The 23,071-nt window shown below is 34.0% G+C and overlaps 1 protein-coding gene across 21 annotated transcripts in view; it reads right to left on the bottom strand.

Annotated features, from left to right (window-relative positions):
• Positions 1–533: 533 nt before the first annotated feature.
• CSNK1G3 (casein kinase 1 gamma 3) overlaps positions 534–23,071 on the bottom strand; it is a 75,348-nt gene continuing 52,810 nt past the window's right edge. For 17 of the 21 annotated variants that reach the window (XM_083818728.1, XM_083818717.1, XM_083818731.1 and 14 more), the window contains 7 exons: positions 21,804–21,889; positions 21,586–21,670; positions 18,331–18,479; positions 17,178–17,273; positions 16,419–16,514; positions 8,750–8,856; positions 534–2,145 (listed from right to left, as the gene is read on the bottom strand). In XM_083818728.1, the coding sequence (XP_083674854.1) occupies positions 2,091–2,145; positions 8,750–8,856; positions 16,419–16,514; positions 17,178–17,273; positions 18,331–18,479; positions 21,586–21,670; positions 21,804–21,889 (674 nt within the window). In that variant the 3' untranslated portion in view covers positions 534–2,090. Of the gene's footprint in view, positions 2,146–2,176; positions 3,530–8,351; positions 8,376–8,749; positions 8,857–16,418; positions 16,515–17,177; positions 17,300–18,330; positions 18,480–21,585; positions 21,671–21,803; positions 21,890–23,071 lie in introns of those variants that run through there. The other 4 variants (XM_083818726.1, XM_083818730.1, XM_083818715.1 and 1 more) reach the window with 4 other exon arrangements.

Raw genomic sequence — 23,071 nt, 5'->3', positions numbered from 1 at the left:
ACTTCTGAATATTTCAAGTCTATAACATATGTATTTTCTTGATATGTGTGCTGTGTTCAGAATCTACAAACACTATACAGGCCAAGAGCTTCAGACAACAAAACCAATTAGGTATGTGAGAAATACACATATCACAAATATTTACAAATATTATGATGTAACAAATTTAGTCAAATACTAAAATGAGGGATGCATTTTCATATGAGAATGGTCAAGAAACCTCTTACCTTTTCAACTCACATTAAAAAAAAAAAAGGCAACTCTATGAGTTTAAAATAATCAACAGTGAAAACAGGTGAAGAGGAAACTTATGACCAAAGTTATACAGTATGTTTTGGTAGGCCAAGTTCAGTTTTGTTGTTGTTGTTGTTTTATATAAAACAAAACCTTAAAATCATGAACAGCAATAATGACAAATATCAAAGCGTACCATGTATTCACTGACCAAATAACCCAAACAATATGCTACACTGTTGGCCATTAAGGAAGAATAAATTACAAAATATAATTAAAATCCCCATAAATGCAATAACGAATTTAATGGTGTGCATTTATTTTTAATATACATTTTAAATGTTACCACAAAACAGTTTAAAATAAATATGTATGCCTATGCCAAAAGGCATCTGTGAACATATACACACACACATACACACAAATCACTAGTTAGCCTTAGAAGAACTTTAAAGTCATGGAGATAATTAATTTGATTTTTGGTCAACAAATCTGTCTAGTCACTTCAATCTTTTATACCCTTTCTTAAAGTAACTAGCAGCTAAACATGACAAAAGCACACCTCTGTCATTATGGCTTTAAATAAAGCATGTATTTTCTTTAAAAGAGAATATAAAATGGGCTGCCTTGTCTACAAAAGTGCTGGTTTGTTCATATCGCAGGCACTTCATTGGACTGTGGGAAAAGTACGTGACCCATCCTTGCCATCCTATTGTACTAGCAATGCTACACATTGAAGTATTAGAAAATTCCAGAAAAAAAATAAATTTGGCTGTTAAGGGCTAGTATGCAGAGAAGAGAGAAGCCTAACAAAATTCCATTGTCTTTCTCTTCTAAATCAAAGAGAAAACTAATTTACAAACATATCTCTAATATTACATGGCACATCCATATTTTCAAGTTGAAGATGTTGTCAATCAGCAGTTACCTTAGTGAACATATGGGCTTTAATATCAACTTTGCTTTAACCAGATTCACATTTATTTCTCCTTTTATAATTCCTCTGTAGATCCTCTCTTGTGAAGGTAAATTCAATCTTACTAACATTACTGGAAGCAATGTTACATAATACAAATTTTTGTATTCTTTGTACAAATGCTCTTGTCATTTCTGCTATACTGCAATAGCAAGCATATAAGCATAACAAAAGCAGGTTTCCAAACCCAGAAGCTACAGGAAATACTTTCAGGTCATTAGTATCATCAGCATTTAGACAACTGTCATTAGCTAATTGTCAACCTCCTCAGCGTCTCTGGACAGTGATTGTACCACAGTAACAGAGAGAGGACTTAATGCTGATATAATTTGGCTACAGTACCAGGGTTAGGCAGTGGGAGTCAATGCAGGATTTTTTTTTTCTAAATGGCTGTGCATTTATATTTTTCTTCTGCATTTTTTTTTCAAAACTGCTTTTGATATGCTGTTACAGACTCAAATACCAGATTCGTGACATCTGTCTTCAGCTACTACTTCTTCACCACTAGTACTTTCTAGGATGGCAGAAATACTTCTGAAGTTTAGTTTTGCTGTAGAAAGTGGTCATTTCTACCATTTCATTGGTCCATTTGTTGATAGTCAACAAAGTACTTATATGTCACAAAACCTTAAAGCTTTCAGAAGAGATGAATTCAAGAAACAAAATACGGATGTAGAAGAACCTACAAAACACAGAAATATAACACTGTTTTGAAGGGAGTCCTTGGAAAACGTGTAGTCATTACAGAACAGAGGTGTTTTTTGTTGTAGTTTGTTTTCGTTTTTTTTTTTTTTTTCTTTTCATGCCTTCTCTTTTTTTTCAGGATCACAAGACAGCTGTTGAACAAATGAGCAATTTCCCATGTTCTGCTTGGTTCTAGTCATTTCTGGTGCTGAATGGTTTTCCTTCTTCTTCGCTTGAAAAAACAGCAGCACCTGCAGGTGTGACATGAATTACATACAATTTAAAAAGAAGCCCCAAAACTGTTGGCATTTTGTTTCACTTGAAGTATGTGGCTCAGTTATAATGACCTCCACAAGGAATAAATTAAGTTCTAAGTATGTGATTGATTTATTTGTGAAAAACTGAAGCAGAGAGAGCTACTGTTGACATAACAAGGTCTGTCAAAGGAAAAAAGCTATAACAAAAATAGGTAGTGAATCCAGAGTATTGTGTGAGGGTATCAAAAACATGGTCATTACGGACTGACTTAAAAATGCATTTGTAAAAATAAGTAATGTTCCATTACCTGAACACTTTTTCACATTAACTGTTAATATGACAAAGACAAGCTTGAGCTTATCTTAAGCTTGCATCTCCTGAACTGGGCACTTAAGACTCTACGGTGCCTAATACAGGAACTCAGCTTGAGCTTCTTTTGTCAACCAGAACTTAGAAAAGCCTCCCCAAAGCTACTCCCCAAAAATATTTTAGAAAACTACTTTCATCAGTAACAAAATTAATACTCCAGTTCATTAGTGTGATGACAGCACTGCAGTGAGAATCACAGCTTTAAGTGTATTAAAGTATACTGACATTTTTTCCTCTGCTTCATTGCATATTACATGAAGGAAACTAAAATTGAAACTGATAAATACTGCCAATTTCACTTAGCAGAAAGAGGCAGTCTGAAAGTAACTAAGAAAACACTACAAAAGGAAAAAGGATTGGAGGAAGTTTGAGAGGAAGACTGAAGGAGTCCAGGAAGCATTTTTGAAAAATTAGATGAAAGCAACAAATACACAAAGAAAACTTTTCATCTGCATGTCATGGTAGTCTAGCTTATTTTAAGCAACTCCTAGCTCCTGACTATCACTTTGAAATTAAAGCTTTGACTTAGGAAAATATTCGTAATACTTTAATTATAATCAAAACTGAACATGCAAGCATTTTAAATGGCAGATTTTGCCACTGTTAGTTCTGCTGTTTGGTTACTGAATTCTCAACTGCAGTGCTATACACTACTAAATACTGATATTGAAGAGTTTTTCTCAAACTATTAAATACAACGAAAGTGAAAACTACAGCTTTACTGTATCAGCAGCCTATCAGCAAGCCCTTAAGTTCACCAAGCATTAGATGTCACTAAACTTCAAAAGGAGTCTTGACAACTTAATTTGGAATATGGGAAAAGGGAAAAGCATTTGAAAATCAAGGAGAATAGGGTTCTAAAAATGAAGTTCTAAAATGGGGGAGAACATCCAAGGTAAGTGGAGACTAAGTTACCTTCTCAAAATATCCAATGGCACCCTGTTGCTCAGTCACTGAAAAGGTAGCAGTGGGCAGAGGCAGACCAGGGCTGCTCTGAAAGTTATGTAACTTTCAGTAGAAAAAAACATTGGTTATTGAGAGAGAGGAAGACCCACATTAAAATTCAACAGGGGAAACTGCAGAGATAATATTTTTACTAGGCTAGTTAATACCATCTGTAGCTGAAATCCTCCATAACCGCTAGCCCTTTTTCTTACCAGCTGTCTACAACCACTGACATCCATTATTACTTAAGCTATTACTGAATTTATAAGCAGATGTATGGAGTACAAACTAGCTTTATCCTTTTTTCACCTCCATCTTTTAGCAAGTATTTTATGTATGTATATACACAATAAACACCGTATCAAAACAAAGCATTTTACAGTGGTCCCTCCCTTTCAGTGTGGATTATTCTATGATCCTGTAAATCAGGAAATGCTGACCTGGAATGTGATAGTAAATCACTTTTGAACTTGTTCCAGATTAGGAAGCCTCAAGAAAAGCTTAAAGAAGAATTTCGTAGATTCATAGTTAATATACAGAGCACATATTATGTAAGTAACTATATAGGAAGATGAAATTGTGGTGGACAGTTAACTCAAATTCTAGAAAAAAAAACCTTGAAGTTTAACTCATCACCTTTTAAGTTCATTTAGTTTAAATGGAATATGTCCCAAGGAACAGCAGTTTACACTTCATAAGTGTTTAGGACTGCTTAGACCCTCTGTGTAATTCAAGGACTTTTTTTTTCTCTTTCTTTCCAAGCAAGTTGTTTTAACCTATCCTTTCCTGAAAATCTTGTACTGCCCTTTATTCCTGCTCCATAGCTTGTTTTATTTGCTCCTTTTCTGTCAATCAGAGAACAGAATCATGTAATGGGGAATTCAAGAGTGCTACCTTTAGCCAACATAAAGCATTGCTTTTGTAAACTCTGTCTTCTGGATTTTGTATAATACTATTATAAAGAGTATTCTATTAGCAGCTATCAGTTTAAAATGATAGAAGCTATTAAACTGTATTCCAGTACAGAAAATTTAACTAATCATGCTAAATGCAGTTATTTGGTATGGGAAAATTAATGTCTTACTAATGTGTGTAGAAAGTATTAAAGAAGTATAAATTCCACAGAGCACTGTAAATCATAGTATTGACTTGAAAACTTACTGAAATAAGTATTCTTTATACTTACTGTATACTTAACAGCCTAGTAATCTAGATCTGTCAAACCTTCTAAGAACAAATAAATATCATTTTTAAATATACGCACATTTACATGGAACTAAGGGAATTCAGAATAAGCTGTCAATTTACTTCATGAAAGAAATGTAGCCTTAATGTTAAAGATCCGTAGTGTATCATTTCTTGAAGAGCATCATGCAAAAATAGAAATACGGACTTGTTCTTAAGAATACTGTCACTAGAGGGCATCATTATCACGTATAGATTTTACACTGCTTGAAGACAAATTTAAATCTACAAAGGATGGAGGGGCATTATTCAGTATTAAAACACAAACTTCTCCAAATACTCAATATGTATGAAAAATGCATGAGAATTCATGCATGAAACTTCAAGAAATCTCATTCTAGGAAAGAAACTTCTCTTTTCTTTGTGAAAGCATTTAATGACTCCTAACTTCTTTCTCTGTGGGTAAAATACAGTGCGACTTATATACTAGCAGGCAGTATAAGCTCTAAGTATGAAACTAGTGAAACTACTTGCTTTTCTGTACAATCCAATGTGACCTTTGTGATAGTAGCTAAGGTAGCAGTCTCAGTATTATGCGTACTACCATTTCTTTTCCAAATCGTACACCTTTTTTTTGTTAAATATCCTCCCCTCTATCACTTCAACTGCCCCCTAGCAGAACATGCTAAAGCAACTTCAGCTTTCACTTGTGTTTATGCACCAGTGTTTTTCTATTTATAAGCTGGCACGTGACACCACTTTACGGTAAAATTATTAGTATGTGCTTCGAGTGACTAAAAGTATGTGAGATGCAAAAAGCACAGATCATCTCACCTGTTTCTGTTTGTCCTTCTCTGTCCTCCTGTGGCAAAGCCTTTTGGTTATGCAAACTACACGTTTCAGAGAAGCAACTGTTGTGATGAAGATGTCTAGCAAAGAGTTATGGAAATAAACGCTAATTGCTCAATGATAAATGGAAGACCAGCTGAAGAAGCTAAGATCTGCAAGTGTCAGGGCAGAACAGTGATCAGGTTGATTTTCTTCCTGCTTTACAACTTTAATAAGTAACACTTGAGACAGGGCTGAATGCTACTATTTTACAAAAACAAGTGAGTTAATTTAAGACAGACCCACTTCTAAGGTCAGGCTTGAAGCACAGCAACATCTGAGGAGCACAATGGTGACAAGCTATAGACTTCAAATATTATACTCCATGTGTGTACATACATAAACGAATAATGCACCAAATAATGGAGTGTTCTATGAATAAAATAATTAAGTGCTCAATGAAAAAATCTTAGCTTTTCTAATTTGTGGCATCCCACTGAAATGGGAACAGATCTAAAATTCAACTAGGCAGTATTTGTATTCATACTTAAAACAGCACATTAAAGAAAGTTCCCTTTCTTTAGTATTTTAAAACACTATATAGTAATGCTAAGTTTCTAAAAGTATGAAAACATCTAGAACAAAAAATGAAGCATTCCTGGAAAACATTCAAGTTTGTGTCCTCAGAGGATGAGGAAATTATACATATGGAAGATAAAAGCAAGGGACTAACTTTGTTCACATTTTCAGATGGAAAAAAAAAAAAAGATTACAAAAAAGGTAGAGTGATACACTTTTGATGAAACACTGTCTCCTTAAAAACAAAAGAGTTTCTATCACATACATGAAGAACCTATACTTGCATTTCCTTACACTATTCAGCAGTGTTACATCTGCAAACAGCTGTACCTCAAATACCTCAACTGCTTTTGGTATTAAGTTTGCAATTACCATGTTAAAATGTAAAGTTACTTAAACCTTTTGAATTATTCTTACTGAGAAAAGAATGTATACATTGGTGTATGGTGGCAATTTTGGACGGATGTGCCTTCATTACTGACAAAGTATAAGACAAGTTCTAACAGAATAGTGAACAAAGAAACTGCAGTTTAAACAGATACTACTGGAAAACTTATTTTTTGTTTCCTACTGAAGAAGAAGATTAATCCGTAAAGTAGGATATCAAGAACTGACATTTCATATATAAAAAACAGTAAGTATAGGTCCAAAACAGTCAAGGACAGCTTGTTTGTCCCTCCTTTATTCATATTACACTAAATATAAATATGCTGTAGCAAGGTAGGGGTTGGCCTATTCTCCCACGTGCCTGGTGACAGGACGAGGGGGAATGGGCTAAAGTTGCGCTAGGGGAGGTTTAGGTTGGATATTAGGAGGAACTTCTTTACTGAAAGGGTTGTTAGGCACTGGAATGGGCTGCTCAGGGAAGTCGTTGAGCCACCATCCCTGGAAGTCTTTAAGAGACGTTTAGATGTTGAACTTAGTGATATGGTTTAGTGGAGGACTTGTTAGTGTTAGGTCAGAGGTTGGACTAGGTTATCTTGGAGGTCTCTTCCAACCTAGACGATTCTGTGATACTGTGAAATGAACAAATAACTTCTACATTTTTAATTGAGCCAACAGCACCTAGTTTCAGAGAATTCTCTTTTTTTCCTGTATATAAGTAAACATAGGTTTAATTGTGATGAAAATTACCCAAAGCTTTGGAAATTTAATCTTTTCCTGTGTATACATACACTGGGTACAATAAAGGTTATCACTGCACTTACCCAAAGGGAAGGAATTGGGAATTTCTCTACGTGCAGCCTATCAACATCCTTGTTATTCAAGACTTTGGGCCTTTTTTGTTTGTTTTGAAATAAGAAAACTAAATTCTTGTAAGAAAAAATAAAAATAGTACAGCACTCTGCAAAGATTGCAAGTAAAGAACTGGTCTTCTCAGTGCCCAATAGAAAGATAGTGCAAGAAGTGTGACAATAAGCACTGCCATTCACGATTTTTAACTATTTATGCACATAAATCATACATATTAAAACTAGACCCTACAGAACAATCACTTCAATAAAAAACTGTACTTTATGAACTTTATCTTTCTTTAAAAATTCAGAAAATGGGCCCTAGAAAACAAATTCTACTAATGAATGCTTACTAGATTTTTCTGCTACATGCTTCTGTGCGTCTGTAATCAGCTAGATCCATACCCTTCTGAAATTCTATTCCAAGCGCAATTATAAAATAAAGTATCTTGAAAGTTATCCTGCCTTTATCTATCAAAACCTTTTTTTCTGCACTGCTTTGCAGATTTCACTGTATTACTAATATATATACATATATATTAGCCATCTTGTGTTAACCAACTTTAGTGTTTTCCCCTTTCATTCCACTGTAATTCTAAGGTACCCTGAAATTATGGTTTGGTTAGCAAGTTGTCAAAGACTAATATTTTGGTAAATACTGTTTACAGAGGTAATGGGCAAAGCTCAAACATCATATAGCATTTATTGCTTGTTCCTGTGAGTTATTTTCTAGATGCTAAAACACTAGCTGAATGCTGTAACATCTGAAAACAACTTCTACCCCTCCAAAACAACGTAGCAAAATATTGTACTACCCTCTAAACATAATTGAATAAGGCACACCACAGACTACAAAACTTGAACAAGCAAGATCTGAAGCAGGCAAAATAGCTTCTCAAGGTGGCTGTTTGTAAAAAGTTAGTTGTTGCATGATATTAAAAACGTTTTAAGATTTCCAATTGGACTTGTTATTTTAAAGTCCTCTGAAATGAGTTTTACGCAAAATAAGGAGAATAGTCCTTGGGGCTATTTCTGCCTGCCTGTGCTGTAGAACTCACCACATGTTCAACACTTTCTCGCAGCTATACAGAAAGAGAGTAAGGGAAAAAAGAGAATCAGATACAATACACAGAAAGAATTATACATCTTTCATAGATATGTTTTTTTAGTCAGACATTATGTTAAAATAAATATTTCGAAATTAGTTAAAATATAAAAAATGCATGCACTTCTCTAGTATAGGGAAATGTGTTATTAAAAACTGAACCTAAAAAGCACAAGCTACGGAAGGTCTATTACTTAAATGTTTAAAGCCAAAATTAAGTAATGGACCATAATACTTTGCCACTCACCAGTGTCTTTTCAGTTTAGACAATGTTCTTTGAGTAACTAAACAAGAAAAATTTTGAAGTAGCTGAGAAGACCAGATCTAAAGAATACAGAAAGAAGAACATACTTTGTTTCATCCGTTACTTCTACTTCTGCAGGAGCTGTGATGGGCACATTTGAACGGCCTGCAGTTGGGTCATCTGTGTTCAATTCTCCATTTGTTGAACTTACTACCTGAAATCACCAGAAATATTTGAAATTATGCTAGTGCCAGAAACACATTTACAAATTTCTGAAGTTATATCTTCAAAACTCAATTTTTGTTAACTCCGTAAGTCTTTTAATTACAATAAAAGTATCCATTCCAACTGTTATTCCTGCATTCCTGACTTTCTGCCTTTTTCATATGAAAGAGACATGAAACATAGCATAACATACATCTATGTGACATTCAAATAGAGTAGACTAAGCAAAGCAATGCAGCTCATCAGGCTTGCTGGTCTTCCTCATGTCTCTTAAGAACCTTAATGGAAGGCACCAGGCCGTTTTCTGATAGCAATTTAGTCAGTCTTCCCCTATGTCTCCTTTAGTGCATTCTGGTTCCTTTGTGTCCTTCAATTGTACCTCAAAGAGCTCTCATCAGAAAAGGGAAAAACAGTCTATACATTCTCTGGACCAAATAGCAGGGTATTTGCAATAACTCAGAATTTTTCTCTTTTCCTACAAAAAGCAAATGAAAACATTTAGGACTTTTATCCTTCTCAATGATAAAACACTCTGTTCAACTCTGTAATCTCTGGAGACTTCATATGGCATTCTCCTTCACACTTCTTTCACAGGAGTGCCTATTCATCTCTACCTCCTTAAAGAGAAGATTCAAAAAACAGGATCAAACACATACATCAAACACATACATATTCTTCATACAAATTCACAAAACATGAAGGTAGTTCTAAAGCCCTTTCAACATTAATACTCTAGCTATAAATATTATTTTTCAACTGTATATTTTAGCTTCCTCTTCCATTTTGATGTGTTCCCTTTTTTTAAACAAAAGTTAAAAGAAAGGAAAACATTTCAACAGGAATAAAAATATACCTAAGCTTTTTTTTTTTTTTTTTTTTTTTTTTTAACATTATGCCCTTCTGTCACTTCTGGAAGAGGTCTACCTTGGAGACGCAGATCAGCAAAAAAAAAGATTTGCTGCTCTAGTTTAAGATTTGTGGTTGTTTTGTATCAGCCTTTGTCAACAACTTTATCAGCCTCTTTGGAACCTCTTCTGTCAATGCTTTAAAGAACATTTGCAAGATTTGAACAGCTCATAAAAACAAAAAATCTCCTTGTTTCTGACATGGTTGATTCTGTTTTTGTTATTTGTTTTGTTTAACTTTTTAAACCACAGTTGAAGTCATTGTAATCTAAGGTGACTTCAACTTTAAAGGAGTAATAATAATCTGCTTGGGTCAATGAAATGCCATATGGTAATGATGAACAAAGTTATTTTAAGGGTTTCCCAATAAGTTTATGCACTTACAAAAGAGGATGCAGAGGCACTTTTGAAGCTGTAACAACCTGTTTGGTGATTCTTTTCTTTAAAGTCTTCATACTAACTCCAAAACTGAACACTATTTCCTGACAGCTGTTTCCTTTAATGGGAGAAGTCTTTCTGCTTTTTGAAGATAGCATTTGCCTTCCTTTTTTTTTGTTGTTGTTTTGTTGTTGGGTTTTGTTGTTGTTGTTTATTTTCTTTTTAATCAATTTAAGAATGCAGTTTTCTCTAAGAAACCTCTACACCAACTTTATAGAAACCTTTGCACCAAGAGTACCAAGAGACTGTCCTACCTCCCTCTGGGTGATTTCTCTGGAGGCTCAAAGACGAGACCTCATTTCTTCCTATATATGTAATACAGATACATCCAGCAAACATGCATCCAAATGTAATAAAATACAATGGCATACTGTAAGGCTTGGTTTAGATGGGAGGAAAACAATCTTCATATTTCTGGAAAGAGATGCAGCCTCTTAAGATGTAAGTGAACCAAAGGATATTCATAGCCCCAAAAATAGCAACAGGCATGTTTCTCAAGAATCACAAACACCCTGAGTTTCATTCTAGTCTACTAGTGCAGATGATAGATCTAGTAAAGGTCTAAGATGAAAAGAATTAACTGCAGCAACAACTGCAGCAGTAAAATGTGCAAACTTTATCAACCTTATTTACTTAAACATTAATAAACTCATTTAATTGGTAGTGCTCAAGAAATAGGTAGGAATGCTCTCATTCCAGCATCAGTAAGGCTAAAAGAGTGTGATTTTACAGTCCTAATTTCTGTAGCTTGCTAAAATAAGCTACAATGCTATAAATTCCCTATGATGTTAGTAAATAAGTCAGTATTTAAATTGACTGTAAAGTATCTTAGTATCTGACTAAAAAGTGCATTTGTCAAAAGATTGATAATACAGGGCAAATGAAGCAGTATTACCACTTCACTCCCAAACCTGGCACACGGGCTCTTAAGTTAGACCAACCATAGACTTTTCTCTCTCAGACTACCTACAAATAGTCAAAAAAATCAGCTCAACACAGGAAGAAAGATATAGGAATCCAACAAAAATTAAACAAGAGTAAGTCTAGAAGACATCTGGAAGACAACTCATGCAGTAAAGGTATGGTACACCAATTTTTTTTTATGTACCACCAATAAGGCACAAAGAAGAATCATCTTTCAGGCTTCACAAAAAAAGGCTGAAACTTTAGGAAATGAGGGGGAAAAGTACACAAAACTAATAATGTTTAAAGAGAAGCTTTTATTTTCATTTCTTTACTTATGAGTAGAATTGGACCAGATTTCCTCCGTAGGCTGATGATCCATTACGGCACAATTCATCTCATAATAAATTTGTATACTACTGCAGGGAAAAATGCAGATATAAAAGTTATCTTTTTTCATCTAAAAATTTTGTTAACAAGAACTAAATGATTTTTTTTTTCCATGAACAGTAACGGACAGAGGTTTCTGAAAACTATTATTTTAAACTAAGTTTCAAATTTTTTTGCAATGTTAAAGATGAAATTAAGCTACTCACTTGTATGCAAGTTGGAAATTAACTACTAAACTAGAAATCTAAAACAACTAAGCATTGTGATAACAGATCTTATCTTGTTTTAAATTTAGTTCATACAAATTAAATTGGTCTTTGAAAGTTCAATTGAAGAGCACGTATATGAAAACGTGTATGAATCACAGTTTCTTACCATCCTCTACACGACAAGACAAAAAAGAAAATTAGACCCACTATCTAATAATAAGCCATAATAATAGTGAAAGATTAGTTTCTTGGATGTATGCTTCTCTAGAAACTTAATAAAGGCCAGTTAAACTAAGACAAAATTAAGCCTAAATACCAATTCCCCAAATAGTTAAAGTAAATCATCGGGCTAGCCCTATGCTTTTGTTTTGAATAGGTATACACATAAACTAAACTTTTACTTGCTATGTTCAAAAATCAGTCAAATTCTCTCATAAAACAAATCAGCCTATTGTCAAGAAGACACAGAAAATAATCCTTCATTTTATTACAAATCTCAGTAACTGAATTCCTCACTCTCCAAAAAACAAAGTCAGCCTTCATGCCTAAGCATGAAGTTATTATTAATGATACTATAGAATGATATATTTTACTTTCAGAAACTATCCAGATAAAAGAATAAAAATAATTGACACTACCTTTATCATTCAGAAAAGCTTAGGCAAATTGATTTGTTTCATCTAACATATTGCTATCTTAACTAGGATAATGAGTACATGAAATATTCTATAAGCAACTAAAAGCTTCACGATGCCTAAGGCTAAGGCTGAGGTACTTAATGCCTTCTTTGCCTCAGTCTTCATTAGTAAGGCCAATCATTCTCAGGGCACCCAGGCCCCTGAGTTGGAAGATGGTGACAGAGTAAGATGAAGCTCCTATAATTCAATGGGAAACTGTAAATGACCGCCTCCACGTTTTGAATGTTCATAAGTCTATGGGGACGGATGAGATTTATCCAAGGGTACTGAAAGAGGTGGGGGAAGTGCTCAACAAGCCTCTTTCAATAGTTTACCAGCAACCAGTATGGTGTTCTCCAGAGCTCGGTCTTGGGTCCAGTTTTGTTTAATGTTTTTATCGATGACATGGATGAGGGCATTGAGTGCTCCCTCAGTAAATTCAGAGATGATACTTAGGCAGGACTGTTGATCTGCTTGACAGCAGAAAGGATTTGCAGAGGAATGTGGACAGACCAGATCAATGGGCTGTGTCCAGTTGCATGACCATTCAACAAGGGTAAGTGCCAGGTCCTGCATTTGAGTCATAACAACCCCATCCAGTGGTATAGGCTTGGGGAAAAGTGGCTGCAAAGCTGCGCAGCAGAAAAGGACCGGGGTCAGCTGGTCAACAGCCATCTGAACTAGCAGTGAGCCTAGCTGGCCATGAAGACCAAGGGCAACCTGACCTGGATCAGAAATTGTGTGGCCATCACGACTAAGGAAGTGGTTGTTACCTTCTACGCAGCACTGGTGAGACTGCAGCTAGAATACTGTTTTCAGTTTGGGACCCCTCACTCCAAGAAGGACACTGAGTTGCAGGAATGTGTTCACAAAAGAGCAACAAAGCTGGTGAAGGGACAAGAAAAGAAGGATAAACCAAGGCAACTGGGGTTGTTCAGTCTGGATAATGAGACTGAGGAGAGACCTCATCCTTTTCTACAACTACCTGAAAGGAGGTTACAATAAGGAGGGTGTTGGTTTCTTTTCTCAGGTGCCAAGTGATACAGCATGAGGAAATGATCTCAAATTGCACCAGGGGAGATTTAGATTGGAAAATAGGAAGAATTTCTTAATGGAGAAGGTGGCTAAGGATTGGAATAGGCTGCCCACTGAAGTGGTGGAGTCACAACCCTTGGAGGTATTTAAAAGTCATATGGATATGGCACTAGAGAACATGGTTTAGCGATGGGACTCAGTATGTCAGGCTGATGGTTGGTCTTGATCTTGAACATCTTTTTCAACCTAGATGATTCTGTTCCTATGACTACAGTCTTTGAGTGCATAAGACGTTTGGAGTTCATGTAGAGAAGGAAATAATTTAGTATTATGCAACTACCGTTTCTGGTAAGTGAGGAAAATCTAAAAAATAAAGACAATACATTGCTGAGTGAATTGCTGGGAGGTATAAGAAGTTGCTTTCATTACTAAGGCTACACAAACTAGAAAGACAGACTGGAATTAGATGAAAATGCAGTAGCATCACAAACACAAATATGCAGAAGAGAGGACCATTTCTGGACATCTTCCTTTTACAATTCAGTTCTCTAGTAGTATTTGAACTTTTCTCCTGAACTGATCCTACAAACCAAAATCAGATACATTAAGCACATTAACAGTGACACAGGCCTAGATAGTCTAAGATAACTTAAATTTATACAAAAAAAAAAAAGAACAATTACTGTTAATTATCAAACCATTTAGAACCTGAATGCTTCCAATTGAACATCATTACTAAGAATATTAGCATATATACTAAGATACACACTCCAACAGACAGTCCACTGGAATTTAGTAAGTAACACTGAGGAATCATTAACACATTTAAATAACCTACTACAAAAGGATCCCATAGATGACAATAAATGAAACCTGTAGGGGCAGTGTACCAATATTTTTGATGTCTTCCTTTAAAAGGAAGCTCTCTGCCAAGAGATTTTCATATCTTGACGAAAATCTGGTAAATCTGCGTACAACTGATCTCACAGATATGCAATGACTCATGGATGACACAAAGAAAAAATAACAAAACCCACAATTCAGTTTCACCTCCTAGAGTCAACCTTACTTTGAACAACTGTACCTGGCACTTTTAAAATTTGGCTTATTGAGGGCAATTAGGAATCTAGATAAACTAGCTAGCTAATGGTCCAACTCACTAGCATGACTTGGTTAGTATTATTACAATGAAGATATTTGACAACATATATACCCAGTATCTGGGTATTTGACAACACTTAAGGGCTCAAACTTCAAAACTAAATTGACTATACTATGTGGTTTTATATCTGCTTTTAATAAGGAAGTATGACCATTTGTACATTAAAAATCAATTCAGCTGGCTTGAAAACATCCTTCTGAACAACATGATCTTCAAAGACAGAAGAAATGGTTGCAGTTTTGCACATTGCTCTTTTTACACGGTAACTGTTTATTCTCAAGCGATCTACATTATCTGAACTCAGAATACCCATATTGTTTGCCAAAAAAAAATAAAATAATAAAAAAAAATTTACAGAAATGCAGACAACTGGCATTTCCTAGAAAATCTTCCCACTCTACCCACCTTCAAAATGTATGTAAGGCACTCTACAATGAAAAAGTCTCTTGCAACATTTACATTTTACTAGAGAAATTAAAAAAAAAAAAAAGGTTTAAGTGCTAAGATTGCCAGAACAGTGAAGTAATATACAATTTAAAAATTCTATTAACTGGAAGTTAATAAGTTTAAATTTTTGTAACGTAAAAGATTAAAAAAGTAAGAAATGTAATAATTTTGGAAGACACAACTCCAAATCTAATTTTGATTCCACATGCTACACTGTTCTCAAAGGATGTATGACTACCTTTAAAATTGATGTTATTGAAAGAACTATAATCTTCAAGTTAATAATACTAGTAAAATTTCAAAATATTTGTGACTAGGAACTTCAGAACAATTTTTATACTTTTCTTGATACACAGTGGTAATTATCACCTATTAGTCTTTCTTACACAACGTGTAACAGTGGTTCATAAAGCAGCAAAATTTGAAGAATGTTAAGTTCAAATTAAATTCCAAAGCAATTGAAGAAGACACTTCATTATCACAGCATTAAGACTGCAGCATTGTTTCCATTACCCTGGACTTCTCATTCTTTCTTCAAACATTAACATCGATTTTCCAAAACATAAAACTTCAAAAGAATTGTATGTAACTTTTATTCTCAGAATCAAAAATGAATCAGGTGACAAAAATATATATTTTTCCCCATAACACATTACAAAATAAGTTATTTTCATTTCAGACCAAAAGGTCAAAACTACATGCAGCTTGGCAGTTGGCATTCTGAATCCTTCTGCATTCAATTTAGCTTTTTTTATGTAGCGTTCCAACCATTCCACTCCAGAGTATGTTCAAAGAGCAAGACACAAAAAAATAAAGTTTAGAGCACACCAGGAAAAAAAAGCTCTTTGAAGAAAAAATGTTGGTTTCTACTCATTTTTCTATGGCTAAGTACTGTCCTGGTAAACACTCTTCTAGTCACCTAGTGTTTGAAGAAAAGTAGCAGTTTAAGTAAAATCTGCAATTAGTGCTTTCATTTGGAGTTTGCTTAAGGAACATAAAGTGTGACTTGAACAATCGTGAACTAAGTTAATAGTGTATTAGCTGCTAGTAAAACCAAGTAACATATCAAATGTCAAAACTTCAGTTGGTTGCACTGATGTAGGAACATATTCCTTCAGGAAGACAGATAATTCTGTTGTGTTAGACTATTTTTTTCTGTTTTAGTAAGAATCATGCAGCAGATCTTCCACTTACCAAAAGACCTACAGTTTTCTGCACCTGTTTTAATTTCAGTTTGGCAATTGTCAAGTAGTGAAGAATAGGTACATTCTGCATATAATTGGAGAGCAAGCTTAAGAGGTAAGCAGGAATCGTTGCCATGCAGTAAAGGAGACTAGTAATATGTAATGTGAAAGCAATCTGTCAAGCAAAGAAGCAGAAAATACCTGTACCGAGCCACCGTGTCTGTCAGCTGCTAGATGAGCCTTCAAATGATGTGGATTGGCCTGCTGTGAGTTCCAAGCTGCCCTATGATCTGTTGCCTACGTTTTTTGAATGTATTAGGAAAATATGCAAAATGAAAATAAAAATTCCAAAAATAAGCAATTCATGTAAAATATAAATTATTTTTTTAAGCACAGAATAACTAAGTACTCAATTCCTGTTCAGATTGTATATCAACATTACCTACAGAGTAAAATAAAAATTTCATAAAGAAGTTACAAAGTATCTAAACTAAAAATTCCGTATAAAAAATGAACAAAACCCACTGACACAAACCTGTAACTAAGCTTAGATAAATAGTCAAAGATTTAGCTTCTTAATGTGTTTACAACCTTGGTCATTATCCTCGATTAAAAAAAAAAAAAAAGTAAAAATGTTAGAAATGCATGTTAAAACCCCACCAGATGATATAGGGTAATGGGAAATGTGATTTAAAACAGAAATTTTAAAAAAATTTGAAGCAGAGAGAAAATTCAATATTGATGCATGGTAAATTATATTATAGCATCAAAACAAGTAACTTATTACGATGTTGAATGTCTACAGATGTGAAACATATTAACAAGGACCTACTTAAACAAAAGAAAAAAAAAACCTGGAGTCAATTTTACTTTGAAGTTATAATAAAAGTAACAACAACATGGCACAGATTTTTAGATAAAAGTCAGAGTAATGCTGACAGTCTTACATAAGCATTTTACCTGATTTTTGGATTGTTGCATCTTATCTCTGTGCTGATAAGCTTCTCTGTTTGATGACAATGCAGTGTCTGAATGCATTGAACCCAATGGAGTAGGCTACAAATATAAATAATACGTAGCAACTGGTAAAAAAAATAAATTTCTAAGTCTTACTAAAAGTTCTTACATTGTAATCCAAATAAATCCTTAAATCTCTCAGTCTCCCATAATCTAAAACTATAAAATTAAAGCAAAACTGTCACAAGGTATTTGCCAATAGCTGAAAGAAAAAAGCAAACCAGGTCTTACACAATTTCACGCATGAGCAATTCTGAGTATTATCAGATGATATTTTTTTCTGAGAGGATTTAAGCTGGTATTTTCTGCAGTTAGCATTTGTTTATGGGATAATTTTGCTGACAATCTGAAAAGAAGCTTAACGTAATTTTTAATGTTAAACACTGAAAAAATATTTAGCAATAAAATTCCACAATTCTTCCAAGGTGTCACACAAGGAACTTCAGGGTAAAATGTATAATCTAAAATAGTGCAACTTGCACACAAAACTCTTCTCCAATTTATTAGAAGAAGCAAGGAAAGCTCTGAGGTCTTGAAAAATTCACTTTTTACCATTTCTTTAAAGAATATAAACACAGTATTTTCTGCAACTTTTATATGCACTGTAATGGAAACTGATATCCTACACCACATTTCAATAGAATAACTCAAAAAAAAAAATGACAGCTTCTTCATAATGAAAAGCTAAATATCTGGAATATATGTCAGATGCAGAGAAGTGATTGCTTTATATTCTAAAAATGCTTGGAGTAAGAAAGTCCATAAAGGAAGAAAATATAAACAATGACAACAATCACTTGCAAAGTTTTAAGCTTTCTTCAACTCAGAAAGCAGTCTAAATTCCTATAACCTCATTTTACACTGAACAGAGGTTTTCTTGGATATTAAAAGTATGCTTGGAAGGAGACTCAATATGAAGCAGTCAAACTAAAACACAATGTTTCAAAATGCAATAGAAAATGTGTTTGTCATAGGTGTTCACAACTCTAATTAGCTGCCATAAGATGTACTCATATTCTAAAACTCAAGACTAACAGTGGCTCAAAACTGATTAAACAATAAAACAGTATCTTATTAATAGCTTAATCATACTCACCAACTGTTTGCCAGTCCAGTCATATTCATAATCAAACACATAGCCTTTTCGATCAAGTAAGTCAGTGAAGAGCTTTCTTAAATAGTCATAGTCTGGTTTTTCAAAAAAATCTAGCCTTCTTACATAACGTAAATATGTAGCCATTTCCTCTATGTAAAAAGAAACACACCTAATTGTAACACATTTTAGTGGCAGTCAAAAATAGTATTTATTATTGTATTTTAAAATAACTTCTGTCGTAACACAAAACATGAATAGTGGTTCACCATGCATGTGTGCATTACCAGAAAGAAGCGTTGCTTCATAGTAATTATATTCTTGAAGATATACTGCCACATTCCAAATACATCCTATAAAGTGATTCCCCCTAGAATTTTACCTTTGCATCACCTGTAAGACAGGTAATGTAAGACAATTCATCTTTCGTTTAACCTTTCAATCCTCATGCATAATAATGTAACAAAAAAGTGAGGAGGGAAATGCCTCCACTTTTCAACTTTTTTCAATGTTTTGCATACAGACAAGCCTAAGGAAAGGTAAAGAAGGGGTATATATAGGACAGGGTGGACTGTGTCTCTAAGAGCACGAGTTCACTGAATGCAAACTTCCTTTCTGAGAGGATCTACAACTGCTTCTTGAACTGGGAAGCTCCAACTGTCCTGACACATAGTACAGGCTGTGATATTGATCAGATGAAACACCTGACCTGAGTCCTGAAGCATGAATTCAGGAGGACAGGCAGAGATCTTGAAATCTACATTGCTTTGAATCCTTTGAAGCCCATGAAAGGGCGGGAAATCACACACTGGTAACTCGTTCTGAGAAAAGCAATGACTCCTCGCACTCAAGCCAAAAAGACCATTCAAATGCCTCCATGGCAGAAGAGAAAGCTTACACAACTACATGATCAGAGAGTCAGAGGCTGAATAGGGTTCAATGTAGTTTCCACCAGCACCCGGTGATGCCTACAGTATGTATGTGAGAAACCGAACCACAGTATCACCGCGTGCCTTCCCTCACCTACACATCAGATTTCCATTAAGTGTGAAAGACCAGACATTTTGTAGTACAAAGAAGGTACCTGCCCTCTAACAGAGGATTGCAGAGAAGTGCACAGACTGAGCTACACCATGTTAAACTCTTCCAGAGGCAGAGGGGTAGAAAGAGGGTTTGAGACCAGCTTGGAAAAAAGAATTTGGAATGCAGCTTAGTGATGTTGCTGTCAGATATGCAGCTACTCTTACTCATTATTATTTGCAAGAATTGCAACATACACCCTCTGCATTAGATTTAACGTATTTGTTTATGCTTGGTGAACTAATTTATGTTCAGACATTTTCTCCAGTTCTGTAATTAAAATCCATTTTTTTTTTAACAGAATACACAGAAATTAAAAAGGAAAGCATCAGAAAAAAATAGTAATGGATTAATTTTTACAAGAGTGTTGGAAAGAAATTCAAGATGCCACCTAGTACACCAAGCTTAGCCCAGAGTATATCAGTTCCAGCCACATTTACATAATTGGTTTTCACACAACTCCAGTGAAAGGAACTCCACAATCTCCTCAACAATCCCCTCCTGTTCTTCATTGCATATGAAACAGACGAGTTCAACTCTAAACAGTTTTACAATGGATTACATCCACTACTGTGTCTTTTTTACTGTGAATGTAGTAAGCTAATTCCTTTCATGGCTGTACCAAGGCAAAAGGTACAGGGGAACTTAATTCCCTCACAGTCTTATTTTGGCCAAAACAGTTTCTATCACTTCAGTCTTTGGAAAGAGGTATAGCAAAAAAGTATCCCTGCTTTTGCACCCTTAAAATAGAGTATATTTCTTGAAGTACAGTTCCCAGAAATGAACATACTGCTTCAGCTGCAGTTTTACAGAATCAAATACAGGAGAAATAGCAATTCATGTATCTTTTTAGTTTATAACTGGTTTATATAATGCAACTTAGTACAGGTTTTTGTTTGGTTGGGGGTTTTTTGTTTAAAATATAAAATATTAAAAAATAAAAAATATATAAAATATAAATGTAAGATATAAATATAAATATAAAAATAAAAATATAAAAACTATAAAAAATAAAATATTTTGTTTGTTTTAAATATAAGAGCATGACACTATTCACTCATTTACCTTATGACTCATCTTTAAGTCATTACCTAAAGAACCTTTCCATATCCAGTAATTTTTAATCTGTACTTGATCCTTTATTTATATACTATTGTGACTTATTGAACTGTACCTTGTATTTTTAGACTGTATTTATAATTTGTCAAAATCCTTTCTTTCCAACCCCACTATCAAGCCCATGAATTTCAATTTTATCATTTGGAAGCCTAATAAGAATTCCCAATTATACAAGGCATTAACAAAAATACTGAGCAGAACCATCATAGATCTGTGTGGAATTCTTTTTCATTTTTCCAATTTGGTAACAATGACAAGTTCTTGAGTACTTCAAACAGTTCAAAGAGTATACTCTTTGTCCCACAGCAGATTCCTCTCAATTATGCTTTTAATATTACTTATAAGGATATTTAAAAGCAGTGTCAAAAGCAAAAGTACTAAGGTTTCATGGCATTTAACATCTACCTCTTGTCTACAAGACCCGCTGTCTTGTCATAAAAGACGATCAAATATGTTTGTCATGACCTAGTCTCAGCAAATCCATTTTGCCTATCGATATGCTGATTATCTTTGAAGGTGTTTATTTCTATTTTAGCAACCACACCATACCTATCCTGTTTGTTAATCCAACTTTTAAAAAAGTATTTGCTTCTGTCTGGTCTTCCAAATACCTTATTGGGAGGTATCTTCTCTTAAGAACAATTATAAGTGTCACAGGAAAACACCTGCAAGTTATATATATATTTTTAATATTATTTCAAGCTGCTTCTAATAATCATGCACCAGCTGAAAAGCAGATTCTTTTTAAAATCGTTATGAAGCAGATACCAAAATTTTGTGTTTGAAGGCAAAAGTGTAGACTAGCTGATCACTTTAAGAATAATTATAAATAATTCTAAAGGAAACATTAAAAAATTATTTTCAAACAACACCAGCATTAGTTTACTGTTTGTTTCAAAAGATATATATATATACACACACACACTATGGTGATAGGTATTTGGAAGTATTGTTTAATTTATTTTTAAAAACAGATATTAAAAAACAATAATGTATACTAGGTTCATTTTCTAAATCAACACATCAATATACAACATTTTCATCAGCAGCAGACATTACCTGGGAAGTTTTCACACAATACTTCTATAGATGTTGTTTGTTTCGTTTCTCCAATTTTCTGGTAACGTTCTTTTAATGTTTCAGCCTATGACAAAAGAGCAAAAGAAACTTATGAAGTTATACAGCTTTCAGACAGGCTTTCAGAAATTAAAAGATCATACCAAGAAAAGCTGACGATCTAAAAGCAGGAAGGAAGTGAAGATATAAAAAACTACTACCTTTAAACCTTGCCATGGAAGGCTTCCTCTGAGAAAATACATAAACATATGACCTAAAGCTTCCAAATCATCTCTTCTACTTTGCTCTGAAACAAAATTCAAATATTATTAGAAGTCAATCTGCTTAATTTAGCATTATATTTTAAAGCCTAGGTTCAAAATTGTGTAAAAGTAATTGAGAGGTGTAAAGTACTTGAGAGCAAAACAAACATTTAAGGCTTCTTAAGTACATTAAGAACAGAGATAAATCAGAACACGCAGATGCAGACTGCAACTACATAAAACTCAGCAGTACATTAAACAAATTATCATGCTATAATAAACTGATCTTATTTTAAAATACATTTTGATCCTTTACATATATAATTGCACTTTTGTCCCACATTTTTTCATATATTAGTTACAGACTTGAAACAAATTTTAAAAAGCTTTAACTTAACTTATTTTTCATCTATAAAATCATGGAAGATGACTGATTTCTCAGTCTCACTTTATTGGATATATAAGTAAGCCAAAGGTCTTCTGAAGAAGGCTTAGAAGTCTTATTATTTGATCAGAAAGCAGCATAAAGAGACATGTACGCATAGTCTACTCTCAGATCTCACTGACTTGAAGTCTAAGTAATGAAAGAAGTGTCTAGCATGAACCATAACATTGCATCTGCAGTAGCATCTGCAGTAATACAATGGCATTCCTGCAAAAAAATTTATAGAATGTTTGAAAAAAAGAAGAGTAACAAACAAAATGCAGTTTATTCAAAGTTTTCAAAATACATTCCATATTATTTTAAAGTAAAATCAAATCTACTTAGGAAAATTCAATGTAATAGAATTAGTAAAAATCTTTAAGGACTAGTAGAAAAGGAATTTTACATTTTCACCCGACTTCATTCTGCTCTGGTGTTGAAAGAGCTGTTACACACTGTATTATGTTTTGTAGTAACAAGCACAATTTCCCCTCTAACTTTGACTCCCTCCCTTGCAGAAGGCAGAAAACCAACATACTAGTAACATACTAGTATTGCTTCTACTCAGCATTGTCACAAAACCACTTTGCCTTGACAGCAAGAGAAATTGAACAGAAAAGTACATGATGTTACATTTTGAACACAGGAATGTTAAAAAAGAGATCCTGGGTTTGACCAGATCAACACAAAATATCGCTGCAAATACACTGCATCTGAACAACAGTTCTTAATATAAAAATAAGTGTTTATTTATTACTGTTTTCTATGCCCATCTTCTCACTTGAACACTGAATAAACCATA

Source organism: Anser anser (genome assembly GCF_964211835.1).
Source record: "Anser anser genome assembly, chromosome: Z".
NCBI lineage: Eukaryota > Metazoa > Chordata > Aves > Anseriformes > Anatidae > Anser > Anser anser.
The sequence above is the reverse complement of the archived record's forward strand: the minus strand, read 5'-3'. Positions and strand labels throughout refer to the sequence as shown.